At 42.3% G+C, this 18,462-nt stretch overlaps 1 protein-coding gene, 1 long non-coding RNA gene and 2 pseudogenes across 5 annotated transcripts; 2 read left to right on the top strand and 2 right to left on the bottom strand.

The window, feature by feature from the left end:
* The first annotated feature begins 1,111 nt into the window (after positions 1-1,111).
* On the top strand, positions 1,112-4,284 carry LOC123155996 (uncharacterized). 4 transcript variants are annotated; one of them, XR_006477739.1, is made up of 10 exons: positions 1,137-1,262; positions 1,330-1,409; positions 1,519-1,578; positions 1,659-1,849; positions 1,933-1,980; positions 2,105-2,312; positions 2,474-2,662; positions 2,784-2,938; positions 3,320-3,539; positions 3,623-4,284. It is a non-coding gene; the product is annotated as an uncharacterized lncRNA (long non-coding RNA). The 4 variants fall into 4 exon arrangements; XR_006477737.1 differs by having other exon boundaries at positions 1,112-1,262; positions 1,524-1,578; positions 1,933-2,312; XR_006477736.1 differs by having other exon boundaries at positions 1,933-2,312.
* Positions 4,285-6,390: 2,106 nt separating this feature from the next.
* LOC123155994 (beta-glucosidase 34) lies at positions 6,391-11,818 on the top strand. The gene is made up of 13 exons (XM_044574169.1): positions 6,391-6,603; positions 8,091-8,157; positions 8,377-8,435; positions 8,589-8,664; positions 8,801-8,872; positions 9,548-9,635; positions 9,730-9,985; positions 10,145-10,260; positions 10,538-10,761; positions 10,849-10,880; positions 11,009-11,111; positions 11,281-11,389; positions 11,480-11,818. Exons 1-13 carry the CDS (start codon positions 6,436-6,438, stop codon positions 11,652-11,654), a joined length of 1,545 nt encoding a protein of 514 aa, XP_044430104.1. The 5' UTR covers positions 6,391-6,435; the 3' UTR covers positions 11,655-11,818.
* Positions 9,531-14,740, bottom strand: LOC123155995 (cysteine synthase-like; annotated as a pseudogene).
* LOC123163261 (uncharacterized) lies at positions 14,577-14,756 on the bottom strand (annotated as a pseudogene).
* Between the last annotated feature and the right edge of the window lie 3,706 nt (positions 14,757-18,462).

Raw genomic sequence — 18,462 nt, 5'->3', positions numbered from 1 at the left:
TTCTTCATGTTCCCACTGCTCAGCAGTTTGCCGATGTCATGACGAAGGGGTTACCGACGCCTACATTTGAGGAGTTCCGGTCCAGTCTATGCGTCACTGGTGACGTATCGACTGCGCGCGGGGGGGGGGGGTGTTTAACATATTTGTGCATGTATCTGTTAGGATAATCTCCTACCGGCCCCGCCTCTAGTTTCCTTGTATAGATGAGGCTGAGGGCTGCCCTTGTACCCATATATACGTGCACCATGCACCCGATCAATATATCGAGAGTTGCATTGCCTTCAACAATCGCCATTCTCCTAGCATGTCAAACAGCCCAAAGCGTGACCACCATTCTAATGAACTCATTATGTGGTACAGAATGGGAGATCCTATTTTACGCCCGTGAGCATCAAAAGGTCGTGGCTTCGTTGAAGGCGCTCCTAGTTGGGCTGGCACATGCAGTTGTCCCTTTTTTTCTTGTTTTCTTTATATTTATTTTTCCTTTTTTACGTTTCCTTTCCTGTTTTTTAAATATTGTTCATGATTCTAAAAAAATCCGTTTTCAAATAAAATTGACAATTCCCAAAAGAGTTCGCGGTTCACAAAATGTCCACATTTTTTAAAAGAATTGTTCATGTTTTCAAAATATGTTACATTTTCATACTTTGTTCACAATTAAAAAATTGTACAACCTAGTCATAAAAATGTTCAATGTGTATTTAAATACCGTTCAACATATATCACAAAATAATTCAATGTGTATTTAAAAATTATTCAGCGTATATCACAGAAAAATTCTCTGTGTATTTAAAAATATTTCAACGTATATTACAAAAATGTTCAATGTATATTTTAAAATCGTTCATCATATAAAAGATTCAATAAATATTAGGAATTTCAATATTTTGTTCATGTTTTCAATAATTGTTCATGTTTTTTCATAAAGTCACGTTTTAAAAGTTTGTTCGAATTTTGAAATTTGCTCAAGATTTTCAAACATTATTCAATTTTTTAAGGAAAACTGTTCACATTTTTTCCAAGAAATGTTGAAAAATTTGGAGTACTGCTCGTGCTGGCCGCGATAAAAAAAACCTACCTGCCGGCAACGCCGCCGCCGCTTGCTGCCAGACGCTGATCGCGAGGCATGAAGACGACCTCACAGAGCATACTCGGGGGCTCTCGCTCCCACGGAAAGCTTGCGTCGCCGCCGCGCGTCTTAGAGAAGCTTCCGCCCGCGGCCGCCGGCGCGGCCTCCACCTTAGGCGAGACACCCTAGCCCGGTCGGTTGCCCCCTTGTTTGCATCTGCTGTGACTTGTGATATTTGCTTATGGTTGATGTTTGCTCAGTTTGTAGCTCGAGCATGGACGGCAGTAACGCGCTGATTTTGCCCTACAAGAGGAAGAACAAGGCTCAAGGCGAAGCCAAGGTACCGCCAGCTTAATTTGGAATCCATTAATCGAGTTTCATTTGGATCTGCTATTACTAGTGCGGTCAGCAGTGTGATTTTGTGACTTACATAACCTCTTGATTGCTAGAATAGTAAGAAAAGCAGACAAGACCTGAAGATACAGCTAAAAAAGCTGCAGAAATTGGAGGTACACCTCCTCAACCTAGTATCTGTTTTGTTGATAGTTGGTCCTAGTGTCTATATCAATGACAGCCTGAGTTTTCCCAGGAGGAAAAGCAAAAGAAGCTGCTGCAAGCAAGAAGCATCGAGATTTTGCGGTACACTGACCTCAACTTATTCCGTTCAGAATGGTGTATATTTTCTTTTGATTGTGCATACTGGTGGTCTGGCATGGCAGTAATCGTAGGATTTCAGTTGATGGACATTCGCTGCTGCATGCCTCGGGCACTATTGGTCAAGTATAATACACACTATAACTGTCAAATTTGTTACATTTCACAATTTATATGTTAATTCTTCATAGGCTTTTACTCTACTGCAGGCTGAGACTTTGAAAGAAAAACTTAGGCGGGCTGCGCAGTTCTCCAGGGTAGGTTTGGTTGTTCTTGTTCCTGACGAACTCTCTTTATTCAAGAAAGATGGTTATCAGAAAGATTCTGAAAACAGTTAGGCTTCAGAGGAAGGTTTTCGACATAAAGTTGTTGATCCAACAGATGCAAATGAATGTAGCAGAGATTTGAATGATAGGAAAAGTAAGAATGTCATAGAGAACGATGCAATGAAACCAGTGGAATGCGAACGAGTGGTAGATGTTGAGATGAGCATTCCAGGACCAAAAACTGGAGGGACTCTTTCTGACATGTTGGCAGATTCAACAAACCAAGTGTTCCAAGTTGTTCTCATGTGGCGATAGATTTCCAGGTGAACTACATCTGTAATATGTTATTTTTTTATGTTCACCTCAGCATCATCTAGATGATCTTTGTAACTATTGGATTTACCTATTCCCTAATGAGATTACAACCAGAAGCTGTTGTGCTTACTTCAGAGTTTACTCACTCATAATTCTTTTATTTTGGTAGGATGAAGAACTGATACAGGAGGGAGCTGTTATGCAAGAGTGCTTCAATCCGCCAATTGTAGTACCTGTCGCAAGGAGGGCTCTCCCAATAATAATGATGGAACAGGAAATAATGGAAGCTATCTACGAAAATTCCGTTGTAATTCTGTGTGGAGAAACAGGCTGTGGTAAAACTACTCAGGTCCCACAGGTGAGTGTGTGCAAAGACTTGGTGTTTTACCACCTTTTAAACAAGTGCTTAAGGTACCATCTCCTTGTGGTAAACAGTTGCCAACTTAATTATTGTTCATTGTGCCACTTGTTTTTTGCAGTTGTATGAAGCTAGCTTTGGTATGAGCAATCCAGTTGACAGAAAAGGGATTATTGGTATCACCCAACCACGGCGTGTTGCTGTTCTTGCCACAGCTAGGAGAGTTTCGTATGAGCTAGGACTTAAGCTGGTTTTCAAGTTAGGCATGATAAAATGGTAGGAAGTAATTGCTCCATCAAGTTTATGACAGATGCCATTTTGCTGCGAGAGATCCAGCTTGTGCATCTGATTACTTGTCTTGGCTGCCTTGTTTATTTAAGCAGGAGCCATGTTTTCTCGACTTAACTTACTGTTAACCATCCTAACTTATGAAAAAACGGCTAACAATGACTGATTGATAACTTATGCACCTGTTTTAACTTTGGAAGTCATAGTTGTAAAGTGTTTTCCATGTTCACTGATCGTCATAGCAACTCTATTGAGGCTTAATCTTCATATAAGCTGTTCGATTTTGACACTCAATTAGTCTTCTTCCATGTTTTTCTAATAGCCTCTCCATAATTCTAATAGTTTATGTAATGGTACAATGTACAACAGGTGATTGCTTGTTCTGAAATGTGCATGGTGATTTGTCTTCTAATATGAGCTGTGTAAGACATAAATCATAATCCTGCTCCTCACATGACTTACTGAGCTTCTCCAGAGTGACATTCTGCTGAAGCGCTATTCTGTAATCATCTTGGATGAGGCACATGAAAGGAGTTTGAACACAGATATACTTATCGGGATGCTATCTAGAGTTGTAAAGATTTGGAAGGTTGAAACTTAATAACATTGCCTTGTTTTCATCTGTATAAAGAAAAAATATAGCTGTTGTTAACCTTTATATGCACATTACAGAATTTGCATGCAGAGCATCAGGAAAAATTACGCTTGGGGCTCATCAATCCAGAAGATGTGATTAATCAGTTGAAAGTTGTGCTGATGAGAAATGTGTTACAACCCTAAAAAGGACAAAGTCTATTGTTTTGTCCGCCCCATCTTTTCTCGACATAATTGGCAGCTTCCCCTGCATAGGTTACCTGTGAATGACGGCTCCACTCGGTTGCAGATATTTGCTTGTTCTTTGCTTAAGGGCGATGTCTTGCCATGTTTTAACGAAGCTCGGGAGTTCCTGTCACTGTCACCATCCGTTGTCCTGAGGCCTCTAGTCCACAGGAAAGCTGGAGATCTTCTTAGTGGGAGGTCAAAATTTAATTTCCAGCCGGGCAGCATTAAGAGATGCATGGAATCGGTATCCAGATTTTCTTTATCCTGTGATCAAACGTGTTTTAAGGATAGGTTTCACAGCCAGTTTGGAGCATCATGGGGGAAAATGCACGGGGAAATTCGTCTTGAGGGCGAGGATCTTATCCCAAAGGGGTCCAAGAAGGTTAAAGGGTTACTTGTTTCAAGCATATTGTAGTGCAATTGCTTGACAAATGCTTCTCTGTGATGGAGATGGCTTTGATGAGTACGGATGCAAATGATTAATCAAACACTGCCCTGAACAGTTGTGGAACTGATGTATAATGGCATTCAGCCAGGCTAAAATGCTTGTCTCTTTTTTTTTTGACCTGGGCTAAAATGCTTGTCCTGAAACAGAAAGTATAGTAAGGTTGGATAAATGTTGTCAGTAAACATATAAGGTTCTAGCTGTAGCTTAGCTGTTAATGTAAAATTAATCTCTTCATTTCATCGTCTGTTTTAATGCAGTTTATTGGGTGACGGCCCATATCTTTTTCGTATTAGCCATGCAGACTCGTAGATTATGTCAAAAAATGGTTTCTAACACATTATATTGTCCACTACAGCATCCAGCTGAGAACAATTGTGCCCAAACCCTGGAAGTCTTAAGATAAGGGTCACAGCATGCCTGTTTGCGTACTTGTGTGCAGGCATGAGATTGGTCACTGATATGCAGTTCAGAAACATGGAGGGGCGGGTAGTAAATCATTTAAAGAACTGCAGACATACCTGCTCCCCCTCTGTTTGGGTAAGTAATAAAATATGAATTATGTATTCTACAAAAACAATGTTATTGGAAGTTCCTCTTGAATACGAATCCAATGGCATACTTTTGTACTCCCTCCATATCAAAATATAAGACATTTTCTGACACTGTCATAGTGTCAAAAAACGTCTTATATTTTGATAAAGAGGGAGTAGCATATAACTTATACTTTGCTAGTAAAAAAGATAAACTCCCCTACCAAGATCATAGTCACTGATGGGCTCCAAAGGAGCAAAGCAAACGATCGATTTCTGTGACAGTTAATTTGAATTTGACGGAGAACATATTTCCAGGCAAAGTAAGCCATAGCAAGATGATAAGGATGTTGTTGTGGCAATGTATGTCGTGCGAACCCCACCAATACTCGGCTAAATTTTCGACATGCAGAAAAAGCCCCATGGCAGCTCACAAAAATAGATCCGTAACCATGATCCCGCAGCTCATTAGATGATTAGTTTATCCAGAGACCAAGTAAGTTTGGCCATAGGCCCCCAAAATGACAAAATTATACTCCCTCCGTAAAGAAATAATCCCTTAGTGTCAAAAAACGTCTTACATTATGGGACGGAGGGAGTAGTAGTTAGTACTCCCTCCGTTCCTAAATATTTGTCTTTTTAGAGATTTTAACAAGTGACTACATACGGAGCGAAATGAGTGAATCTACACTCTAAAATAAGTCTACATACATCCGTATGTTGTGTCCATTTGAAATGCCTAGAAAGACAAATATTTAAGAACGGAGAGAGTACAAAGTTGGGTCATCTATTTTGGAACGGAGGGAGTATAAGAGTAAAATGCTCTTATATTTCTTTAGAGGGAGTACAAGAGTTGGCGACGATAGAGTTGTCACCTTTACCCAGGGCTGATGAGACGGCAAAAGAAAATCGAGAGAAGTAAAAGACGTAGGCCATTGCTCAGAAAACAACGAAAGCCCTGAGGTTTAGTTGATGTGTCATTATACGGCTGGTTTACCGACAGATTGAAAAGACCTGGACACTAAATATAGGCCACAACATGATGAGAGTATGTGCTCGTACTGCGCATACCAAATCGAGTACGAGTGCGTTGCGTTCAGTCTACCAACATGTCTAGCTAAGCTTCCATCCATCCTCTCGGGCTCTCTTCTTGTCTGGCCACCAACCAGCTCAGAAAGCAACAACAAAGCACAAGCCGAGGCAACATACAGTACTGTCCGTTCCTCCACCATGCTTTCAAGCGCGATCCTTCCTTGCAAGGGATGCCAACGGTACACTAACGGATAAATACATGTGCACATCAACACGTATGTATCTATCTACTCGTCTAACTATAGCAACTGGCATTAACTACTCCAGATCATATGCATTTCAGCAACAGCAACTCATCCTCTCTGAACACATCTACTCGTCTTTGAACATTCTTGCTCAGGGCGGGACATGGGGAGTGTTTGTTGCCCCCACACTTTGCTTGATCGGTTTGCTAGCCGCTTGGGCCCTCCTAACCAACTTTACACACGCTTATATCAAACATCGGACTCTTGGGGACTCTTCTCTCCTTGTAAGCAACACGAGACTTCTCTCCCTGTAAGCAACACACATGCCATCTACTAGCTCACAGTATGCATATATAAGTCTCTGTGCCGCACGCGCTCTCTCTCGCTCGCGCGCACGCGGAGAAGAGAATGGCATGCAAATGGCAATGTGTGGCGACGCTGGTGCTTGTGTGGTTGGCCGCGGCGGCAACGCAGCAGGGATGCAACGCGCAGATGAGGGAGAGTGGGCATGATAATCTGACGAGAGGGAGCTTCCCCAAGGGCTTCGTCTTCGGCACCGCCGCCTCCTCCTACCAGGTAGTAACAATTCTCAATTAATTTAATTCTGCACGATTAAATCTATTTTTTGTGAAATTCTTGCATTGATTCTAAATAAAGCTATATACTTACTTAATTGGCTAGTGTGTTCTTTTCACATAATCGATGGAGCGTCCCTCTCTTCTCTGTGGTATGGGATCTGTTATATATCGATCGATCTTCTCCGATTGTAATATGGTTTATCTTATTTACCATGCTAGTTCATTCGTTCCTAGTATTTTGGTGCATATGATCTTTTTTATCTTTTTATTGTGGAATTGTGGGTCATGTGCTACTGTTTCATGCACCATTCTCTCCTCCTCTTGTATATGCCCGTGCTCATATTTGTCTTTTTAGTAGAGTTTACAGTCGATGCCTCCTTTGAAAAATAAAACAGGATGACTTCTCAACAAACAAAATCTCCATTGTCCATGCACGCCCTCAAGTGTCAAGAATGGTAGTTACACTTACACCCCGTTTGGATGTTGACATCCGAGGCTGGATAACTTCTATAAAAGCTCATAGGAGTTAGATTTGAAGATTGTGCAAGAGCAACACATGATTGTTAGCACTACTTTGCAAGTAACCTCCCAGTGTCACTACGTTGTCACATGCGCACAAGGACCAGTGTTGTAGGCAATGCATAAAGAGGAGTTAGAATTTTGCGCACGCTAATTAACGACATGGACTAGAAACAAGAATTATATGCTCAAAGCAAGCAGGAACTTCAATAACATTTGCAATTTCTTTATGAGAGGCATAGTAAATTACTCTTGCGCAAGTGACCAAATGTTTTGCAGGAACCTAGTAGGAATTAAACATTGATAATACTATCCAATAATTAGCTAAACCTACCCAGTATGCCCCCGAGTGCGACTTGATTGCAAAGTGACCCCTTTGAGGTAAAATCATAGCTAAGTTGTCTTGGATGAACAAACTGGAAGAAGCTGACTCATGACTCACTGATTCCCCATCTTTATCTTTTAGAGTACATATTTCCTTTTATGCTTCAACAAAGCAGTCTACCATAAAACTTGAATAATAGCTTGATCAATCCGTCTTGAACCCAGTATGGACTCAGCAACAATACATGTACACTACATGACACACAAACATGGCTGTGTGCATCGCATGATGAAGAGGCCGGATTACTCCCCCTATTCGAAGAAGAAAAAGAATAACACACTAAACATTGTATTCTGAAGAAAAAAAAGCCTAAACATGGTCGATGTGCATCACTCGATGGAGAGGCGGGGGTTCTCTCTCGGTTTTGGGAAGATGACTTTTTCTAATCGAAAAGGTGGGGACCTGTGGTGTGCATCAGGATCTTCTCTAGTTTTCTTACGCAATGTATTAATCCAACTATGAGTAAATTTTGTGTAAATATTCTTAGAGTAATAAGCATATATATTTCCCACACACAAAAATAAGCATATATATTATGGTATATGTTTTTTTTTCTGAAATCATGTTTTTTCTGTTGGTAGTACGAGGGAGCCGTCAATGTGGATGGAAGAGGACCTACAATTTGGGACAAATTCGCACACACGTTTGGTAACATAAACAATTGTTTTGTTTTGTGATAGAACATTTGTTTTTTCAGTGGAAGAGAAACTGACTGTTAACTAGGGAGTGGTCACTCATGAGGTCTGATATGACTGAATATGTATTTACTCACCAATGGAACTAACCTTGGCCACTAAAATTAGTAGTCGTATTATGATTCAAGATAATGATACAATCTTCTTACAAATACCTTTTTCTCCTATGTAGGGAAGATCCTTGACTTCAGCAATGCCGATGTTGCTGTTGACCACTACCACCGTTTTGAGGTTCCTCCTTTTTGGAAATATAGGCACTAGATTAATGCATCAAGATGATACATAATATTCCGTAGAACGTGTCGTCGAATATGAACATGAGCGTTTAATTATGCACACGTTGTACAATATACTCATGGCCCTTGAAACAACTTACTATTTCAGGAGGACATTCAGCTTATGGCAGATATGGGATTGGATGCCTACAGATTCTCAATTGCATGGTCTCGGATTCTCCCAAGTACGCATTATTAGTACAAATTTTGTGCGCCCCTTAATAATTTGACTGATAAACAGGGTTGTCAAATTGTGGAGAAATTAATTAACATACCAGCACACTAATAGTGATAGCCTTGTGTGTTTTGTTTGATGTCCAGATGGCACCGGTGAGGTCAACCAAGCAGGCATCGACCACTACAGCAAGGTCATTGATGCACTCCTAGCAAAAGGTGAACTTCTGTACACTCTGAAGATCAAAGCATTATTGACCAGTGTCGAATTTTTATCAAAACATTATTGACCACCACCTTCAATGCACCCACGGTGCACCCACGCAAGAAAACATAGCAAAAAAATTCAAAAAATTCTGTAACTTTATGAGAATGATCATCAACAAATGTTAGAAAGGCTTGCAAAATGTGATGGGCAAATAACATTCGAGAAGCTCTCTACAAAAAAGACAAGATTACAAAATCTGCTCAAACAGTGCACTTACATTTTGACTAATTTTCAGTGGATTTGTCTTTTTTGTAGAGAGCTCCTCGAATGTTATTTGACCACCAAATTTTGCAAGCCTTTCTAACATTTCTTGATGATCATTTTCACAAAGTTTCAGATTTTTTTTTTTGAAATGTTTTGATATGTTTTCTTGCGTGGATGCATCGAGAGTGGGTGTAGAAGAACCACTCTCTCCAAATTACTCCCTCCGTTTCTAAATATTTGTCTTTTTAGAGATTCAAATGGACTACCACATACGGATGTATATATACATATTTTAGAGTGTAGATTCACTCATTTTGCACCGTATGTAGTCATTTGTTGAAATCTCTAGAAAGACAAATATTTAGGAATGGAGGGAGTAGTTATGAGCTCACTAACAAGGTGAAGTAGAATTATTGTTCCAGGGATTGAGCCGTATGTTACCCTCTACCACTGGGACCTTCCCCTGGCCCTGGAAGACAAGTACAATGGGTTGCTTGACAGGCAGATAATGTGTGTACCGTAGGCACCTTTATTTGCAGCAACTCCCCTTGGGTCTAACTGCAATGGTGGTCTAACAACCCAAACATGCAAACTGCCAATGCAGCAACGACTACGCGGCGTACGCGGAGACGTGTTTCAAGGCGTTTGGGGACAGGGTGAAGCGTTGGATCACCTTCAACGAGCCACACACGGTGGCGGTGCAGGGTTACGACAGCGGGATCCACGCGCCGGGCCGCTGCTCCGTGCTCCGCCACCTCTGCTGCAAACAAGGGAGCTCCGGCACCGAGCCCTACATTGTCGCTCACAACATCATCCTCGCTCACGCCACGGTTTCGGACATCTACAGGAAGAAGTACAAGGTCAGTCGGAAGTCGGAAGTCGGAAGAACATCCTATATATTGGTTTAGTTCAGGTTTTGCTCTTTGAAAATTGATGTGATTTCCCCTTGGGCCTGAAGTTGCAACATAGCTTGAACTGAACAATAAAAGATTGATTTTTTGTGTATTAATATTATGCAGGCAGAGCAGAATGGAGAGGTGGGGATGTCTTTGGATGTGATATGGTACGAGCCTGTCTCAAACTCCACAGCTGATGTTGAGGCCGCCAAGAGAGCACAGGAGTTCCAGCTAGGATGGTCAGTGAGCCTCACTCACTAAATCCATTAACTATTTCCTACTCCCTCCGTCCCATAATGTAAGACGTTTTTTTACACTACACTAGTGTCAAAACACGTCTTACATTATGGGACGGAGGGAGTACTAATTAATCTAATCACGGATGGATATGCCAGTAACAGAGCTAGCCTAGCAGTTTCATAGAATTGATTGCAGTGAAAATGAACAAAGCTAGCATAGTAGTTCCAAATTTAAGTCTCTAGGAGTTGCTGAGATAAAATGAGGTAATGTCAAAAGGTTTGCCGATCCCTTCTTCTTCGGTGATTACCCGGCGACGATGAGATCAAGGGTCGGACAAAGGCTGCCGAGGTTCATGACGAAGGAGGCCGATCTGGTGAAGGGGTCGCTGGACTTCGTGGGGATCAATCACTACACCACATTCTACACAAAAGAAGACCATTCCGCTGTCATCAAATACTTGCTGAATGATACCTTGGCAGACAGTGGATCCGTCAGCCTCCGTAAGTTGAATTCCTGCCCCTCGTGTATCTTTGAACTATTTTTAGTCTAACTTCATACTCATGTCTGCATCTTGTGTTCATTGTCAGCCTTCAGAAATGGGAAGCCAATTGGAGATAAGGTAACCATCACGTCAGCAGCATGCGGACTGACAATTTTGTGTTGCAATGCTGCATTTGGATTTCTGAAAATTAACTGCAGGCATCATGACTGAATGAATATTGCTCTTGCTCGCCTCCTTACCTGCAGGCCAATTCGATATGGTTGTACATTGTGCCTGGCAGCATGAGGAGACTCATGAACTATGTCAAAGATAGATACGACACCCCAACTGTCTACATCACTGAAAATGGCAAGTACACGCACAATATGATTTTCTCCATTTGATTAGCACGCAACTACAAAGAGATGGAACAAAACTCGCTTCGGAGTTCATGAACATAACAAGGATGTGCATGTTGTCAATTAAGTGTAATTAAATTCGCCTTCAGACATGACATTAAAGTAACTCTCTTTTTCAGGAATGGATGACAGCAACAGCCCCTTCATCTCCCTCAAGAAGGCCCTCAAAGACACAAAAAGAATCAACTACCACAATGACTACCTCACAAATCTAGCTGATTCCATAAGGTGCTCACATGATTTTACCTTCCCTTGATCAGTAAAATCTTATTTTGCCATGTGTAGACCAGTTAATCTTTGATATTGTAATTTCTACAGGGAGGATGGCTGCGATGTTCGCGGGTATTTTGTGTGGTCTCTTCTCGACAACTGGGAGTGGACCGCTGGATACACCTCAAGATTCGGTTTGTTCTTCGTAGACTACAAGGATAACCTCAAGAGATACCCCAAGAACTCAGTCCAGTGGTTCAAGAATTTCTTGGCATCTTCCTGATCAAAATTTGATAGCTAATGTAGAGGTCATGATCACATATACACTTCAATATTTTTCTATGACTTGTAGACAGGGTACTATAGCAATTTGTGACTTCTCATGTATACATCGATTGTATATAGCGGAAATCGACCTTTTAGACGTACCATATTCCCTAGATTAAATGGACCTCTCTCAATCGCTCGTACATAATTATTGAGCCGGACAAGAAAAGATAGGAGTGCCCTTATGAAGGTCGCATATAATTTCTCCCAGTCAATTAGCCTGTATCCGACCACATGTATTCAAACAAGCAAAGCAGGCTCTGTATTGCGAAAAACAAGAACAGAGGATCCACTGTACCTTGTGCTGACACTTACGAACACATGAAAAATAGCACCCATTGTACTTAAGGAGAGCTGCCCATGACATCAAAAGGTCATATTTTCGCATTCCTCCCTAACAACTGCGAACAGATCAGAGTTCATGTATCTCTCGCCGGCGCTGGGGAACATGGTAACGATCATCTTGCCCTGGTTCCCTTCTCGCGTCGCAATCTGCCAGAGACCCACGAAATCAGAGCTCACATACCCAGCAAATATGCTAATTCATGTAACCTTCTAACATCAGCAGTGAAGTTACCTTGATGCAAGCAGCTACATTTGCACCGGAGGATATGCCGACCAGCAGGCCCTCCTCCCTTGCCAGCCTCCTCGCCATCGCCATGGCATCCTCGGTGCTCACCGTAACAACCTCGTCGATGACCGACGTGTCGAGAACCTCGGGTATGAAGCCTGGCCCGGTGCCCTGAATCTTGTGTGACCCTGGTGAGCCTCCTGAACACAGGATCAAACAACAATGTATCTGGTTACTATTTGCACATCCTGAATGTGTTTGTTCATATGCACTTATTCATTGATGGTTCTGATTGGTTGGAAGTCCATGACTTGAAAGTAGCACCACATGGTATGGTTACGGGATTACCTGAAATTACAGCGCTTTCTGAAGGTTCCACGCACACTATCTTTATGGATGGATTTTTCATCTTCAGGTACTTCCCTACGCCTGTCAGTGTGCCTCCTGAACCAACAGCGGCCACAAACATATCCACTTTGCCTGCTGTGTCCTTCCATATCTCGGGTCCTGAAGTTTGTTCCAGAAAATGACAATCGAGTAAATTGTTGCGCAAGAGCATATTGACAAAATAAAAGATACATAATTGGTGATAAAGATGACATTTCTTCAGATATAAGTACCAGTTCATTTGAAGTGTGCATCTGGGTTTGCTGGATTGGTGACTTGATTAAGACAGTGAGAATTTGGTATAGTCTTCATCAGCTTCTCCACCTTGCCAATCATTCCTTTAAACCCATTTGCAGGATCTGCAGTAAATATTCATCAAAAAATATTTAGACACTTTAAGTACTACTTCCTCCATTCCCAAATATAAGATGTTTTGGATATTTCAATATGGACTACATACGGACTGAAATGAGTAAACATCCAATTCAAAAATAGAGGTTGGAACATCTTATATTTGTGAACGGAGGGATTATTTGGTTAGATACTGGAAGAGCAATTTCCCCGCTGGCATACAAGTGGGACACTTAAAGTACTTGTTGAGTTCCTAACCATTTCTAGGGGCAAAAAATCCCTTTTTCTCACCTGTTAATATCAGTTCAGCACCCAAAAATCTCAGTAGCATCTGTTTGTCAAGTGAATATTTTGCAGGCATAACAGCAATAAACCGGTAGCCTTTCTGAACAGCGATGAACACCATTCCAATTCCTTGATTGCCGCTTGTTGGCTCGATTAGTGTCATAACACCTGGTGAAATCAATCCCTTCTCCTCTGCGTCTTCAATCATCCTTCAGAGAAAAAATTGCACGCTCTCTGGTAAAGAAATAGTTTACAGTTCGTTACCTATTTCCTATTCACTTCAAAAATAGGAGCATCATCACAGTCATTTAGGTGGTTAAATTCCAGAGACACGGGTAGCCTGTAGCTATGCTTAGATGATATATGCATCTAGGAACTGCACACTTTTGACTTGTAAATTCAAGAAATGAACCAAGCGAGTCATAAAATCAATAGAGGATTGCATTCGCACGCACCGGAGAGCGCTCCTGTCCTTAACTGAGCAAAGGGGTTGGTACGCCTCCATCTTTCCAACCAACCGCGCTTCGAAGCCGTCTTTCTTAGCAATGTTCTTCATTTCTATTAGCGGAGTCCAACCTATGAGCTGAACAAAAACATGAAGTAGGCCACCATTAGTAAATGATTTAAATGCAGGCCTGCCGATCCGTACCAAGCAAGACCTGTGCTTAACTGGCTATTCCCTGTCAAGAACTCTCCCCAAATCCTCTACTTATCCAAAAAAATATAACCATCTTGTGCCCAAAAACAGTGGGACAGGCTAATCTTGACCGAAGCTGATAAATCATAAATGGAGTCCACGCACATCCACATCCAAGAAGCAGCCCAAAACTGAGACAAGCAAAAGATGGGTTGGAGGGGAGACAATCTGTCACCTGGGTGATGTTGGAGGCGATGTTCTCCTCCCCGGAGGAGAGGAGAGATGGGATTCTTTTCCTTCCCTCTTCCTCCACCGCCATAGCTCCCTCCCTCTTTCTCTGTGGCTGTGGGTGTTGCGTGCCAGATGGATGGATAGGGTGGCTCCCAAATCACCTTGCAGCGCCGTACAGGATGAACTGGCGAGTTAGGTTTAGCTCGGATCTTTAATTATTGTATACGGGCCTTCGCTGTCGCTCCATAGAAAAATCTGTATGATGTACCTTGTTCCAACAACCTCTAGCAAGAATGAAACTCACGTCTCTATGGACTACAGACAAACCCATCAAGGTTGAGATTCAGAATAATATTCCCAGCCCAATTCAAACCTTACATTTTTACAGAACTCAAAGGTTTTAACTCTTGATTTGGTTGGGGTGCGCCGGGCCAGGGCAGCAGTGCAACGCCCAGACGACGCATGCTACTGTGATGGGCCCACCCCCACGAAAAATAAATTTAATATCGTTGTGGACACATGGTCCACATATCAGATATTAAACTGATAAGAACAGATACTACACTTGATCTTAGCCAAAAGGCCGAGAAAGGTATGAGTTGCAATGCTGAGACGGGTCGCCTTTTATAGCCATCCGTCCTCTGCGCTCCTCCTCCGTGCGCGATGTGGTACTAAACTGAGAGCCTTTCCTCTTCTGCTGTCGCGCGATGCCACCAGCACGCACGCGCTGGCGCTGCTAGTTTGGGCCCAAACTGAGAGCCCATGCCAGGCCTTCTGGAGTTACAGCGCTCTGTTCTCCCGTTCCTTTTCCGTTTACCCCCTTGTGCCTTCCCTTCTCTTCTGTAGGCTGTAGCAGACTAACAGTTTGAAATGCATAAATCTCAAAACAAAAAAGGAAATGCATGGCTGAGAGAAATACGAGTATGTCGGCCAATTTCCTGCCCCTTCTTCTTTTGAGAAACAATTTCCTATCACTGCCTGAGGTTCATATGTTTAAATGTTGTAAATTTCCAGCTTGCCTCTGCCATTATTTTTGTATAAACAGATGCTATGTCAAAAAGGTTTGTCGATCCCTTCTTCTTCGGCGATTACCCGGCGGCAATGAGATCGAGGGTCGGAGAAAGGCTGCTGAGGTTCATGACAAAAGAGGCCGATCTGGTGAACGGGTCGCTGGACTTCGTGGGGGTCAATCACTACATCACATTCTACACAAAGGAAGACCATTGCACTGTCATGAAATACTTGTTGAATGACACCTTGGCTGACAGCGGATCCATCAGCCTCCGTAATTCAGTCTACCCCTCTTGTATCTTTAATTTTTTAATCTTCATACTCATGTGTACATATTGTGTACATTCATTCGCAAAAAAATAAAATTAGTGTGCATATTGTGTACATCGTCGGCCTTCAGTAATGGGAGGCCAATTGGAGATAAGGTAACCATCCCACTAGCAACATGCAGACTGACAATTTTGTGTTGTAATGTTGCATTGGGCATTCTGAAAATTAACTGCAAGCATCATGACTGAATATTGCTGTTTTTCGCCTCCGTACGTGCAGGAAAAGATAGGAGTCGGAGGCCCTCATACATAATTATTGAGCCGGAGAAGAAAAGATAGGAGTCGGAGGCCGGGTTTTCTTTAACGAAATGGTTGTGTGCATCGCTTGATGTAGAAGCCGGGGGTATTCTTCTTTTTTTTTAAAGAGGCTGAGGGTTTCAACCTCCTTTTCAAAAGAAAAAATAAAGAGATAGGAGTGCCCTTATGAAGATCAGCATATAATTTTTTCCAGTCAATTAGCATGTATCCGACCACATGTGTATATTCAAACAATCAAAGGCACGCTTTATTTTGCAAAAAGCAAGAACAGAGGATCCACTGTACCTTGTGATGACACTTACGAACACATGAAAAATAGCATCCATTCTACTTAATGAGAGTTGCCCATGACATCAGAAGGTCATATTGTCACATTCCTCCCACACAAGCACAAAGAGATCAGAGTTCATATATCTCTCGCCGGCACTGGGGAATATGGTAACGATCATCTTGCCCTCGATCCTTTCTCTCGCTGCGATCTGCCAGAGAACCACGAAATCAGAACTGACACAGCCAGCAAAGATGATAGTGCATGTAACCTGCTGGACATCAACAGTAAGTTTACCTTGACGCAAGCAGCGACATTTGCACCAGAGGATATACCGACCAGCAGGCCCTCCTCCCTCGCCAGCCTCCTCCATGATCACCGTCACGACCTCGTCGATGACCGACGTGTCAGAACCTCCGGTATGAACCCTGGCCCCGTGCACTAAATCTTGTGTGACCCTGGTGAACCTCCTGAACAGAGGATCAAACAACAGTGTCTCTGGTTACTATTGCACACCCTGAATGTTCCTGTTCATCTGCACTTATTCATGCTCTTACACCGGAAAGATAGTATGCCGGGCCCTTACTCCTACTACTCACCTGCCGGAAATCTCTTTCTTTGGGAAATGGAATGGAATTCAATTCTAACTTAGGGATTCTCTTCTTCCTGAACACACTCAGCTACTCTCTTCTTTCTATAATTGGTCTCTTAAGTCCAAGTAATCGATAAAGTACAATCCTCTTCTGATGATTCCGATTTCTTGTAAATCCATGGCTTGAAACTAGAACCACATGGTATGGTTAAGGGATTACCGGTTGGTGAGTAGTAGGAGTAAGGGCCCAGCATACTATCTTTCCGGTGTAAGAGCATGAATAAAGTGGCCGCATGCATCTCTCCCAGATGCAGAGGCCGGGGGTCATCCTCCTTTTCTAAAAAAAATGGTTAAGGGATTACCTGAAATTATAACGCTTTCTGAAGGGAGAAAGAATTATCGCGTTTCACGAGACGGAGCCGCCGGTGTCTCCTGTTCTTCATCGGGAGGCCAGATCTGGAGTCCGTTTGAAGCTCCGAAGAGGGGGATCTTCGATCTTCGTCATCACCAACACATTTCCATCGCCAATTCCGTGATTCTCCCCACCGGGAGTGAGTAATTCCTTCGTAGGCTCACTGGTCGGTGAGGAGTTGGATAAGATTCATCATGTAATCGAGTTATATTGTTAGGGCCTGATCCCTAGTATCCACTATGTTCTGAGATTGATGTTGCTATGGCTTTGCCATGCTTAACGCTTGTCACTTTGAGCCCGGGTGCCATGATTTCAGATCTGAACCGTTTATGTTATCATCATTATATCCATGTTCTAGATCAGATCTTGCAGGTTATCGTCACCTACTACGTGTTATGATCCGGCAACCCCGGAGTGACAACAGTCAGGACCACTCCCGGTGATGACCGTAGTTTGAGGAGTTCATGTATTCACCGTGTGTTAATGTTTTATTCCGGTTCTCTATTAAAAGGAGGCCTTAATATCCCTTAGTTTCCAATAGGACCCCGCTGCCACGGGAGGGTAGGACAAAAGATGCCATGCAAGTTCTTTCCATAAGCATGTATGACTATTTACGGAATACATGCCTACATTATATTTATGAACTAGAGCTAGTGTCATATCGCTCTAGGTTATAACTATCTCATGATGAATATCATCCAACAAGTCACCGATCCAATGCCTACGAATTTATCTTATATTGTTCTTGCTAAGTTACTACTGCTGCTACTGCTATCAAATCACTGCTATCACTGTTATAGTTACTATTGCTACTGCTACCATTATCAAAACTATCATATTACTGTGCTACTAATCACTTTGCTGTAGATAATTAATCTCCTGGTGTGGTTAAATTGACAACTCAGCTGCTAATACCTTCAAATATTCTCTGGCTCCCCTTGTGTCGAATCTATAAATTTGGGTTGAATACTCTACCCTCGAAAACTATTGCGATCCCCTATACTTGTGGGTTATCACCCTCGGACGCCGATGACCTGAGCCATGTAATCTGCTACGTCTTGAGCTCGTGTTGGTTTTCCTCGAAGAGGAGAATGTGATGCAGCAATAGTAGCGTAAGTATTTCCCTCAATTTTTGAGAACCAAGGTATCAATCCAGTAGGAGGCTCCTCAAAAAGTCCCACGCACCTACACAAACAAACTGAGAACTCGCAACCAACGCAATAAAGGGGTTGTCAATCCCTTCACAGCCACTTGCGAAAGTGAGATCTAATAAAGATAGTATGATAAGATAAATATATTTTTGGTATTTTATAATATAGATGCAAAAAGTAAAGATGCAAATAAAAGTAGATTGAAAGCAAATATGATAAGAGATAGACTCGGGGGCCATAGGTTTCACTAGAGGCTTCTCTCAAGATAGCATAAGTATTAC

Source organism: Triticum aestivum, chromosome 7B, assembly GCF_018294505.1.
Source record: "Triticum aestivum cultivar Chinese Spring chromosome 7B, IWGSC CS RefSeq v2.1, whole genome shotgun sequence".
In the NCBI taxonomy this organism is placed as follows: domain Eukaryota; kingdom Viridiplantae; phylum Streptophyta; class Magnoliopsida; order Poales; family Poaceae; genus Triticum; species Triticum aestivum.
This window is presented reverse-complemented; position numbering and strand designations above follow the sequence as displayed.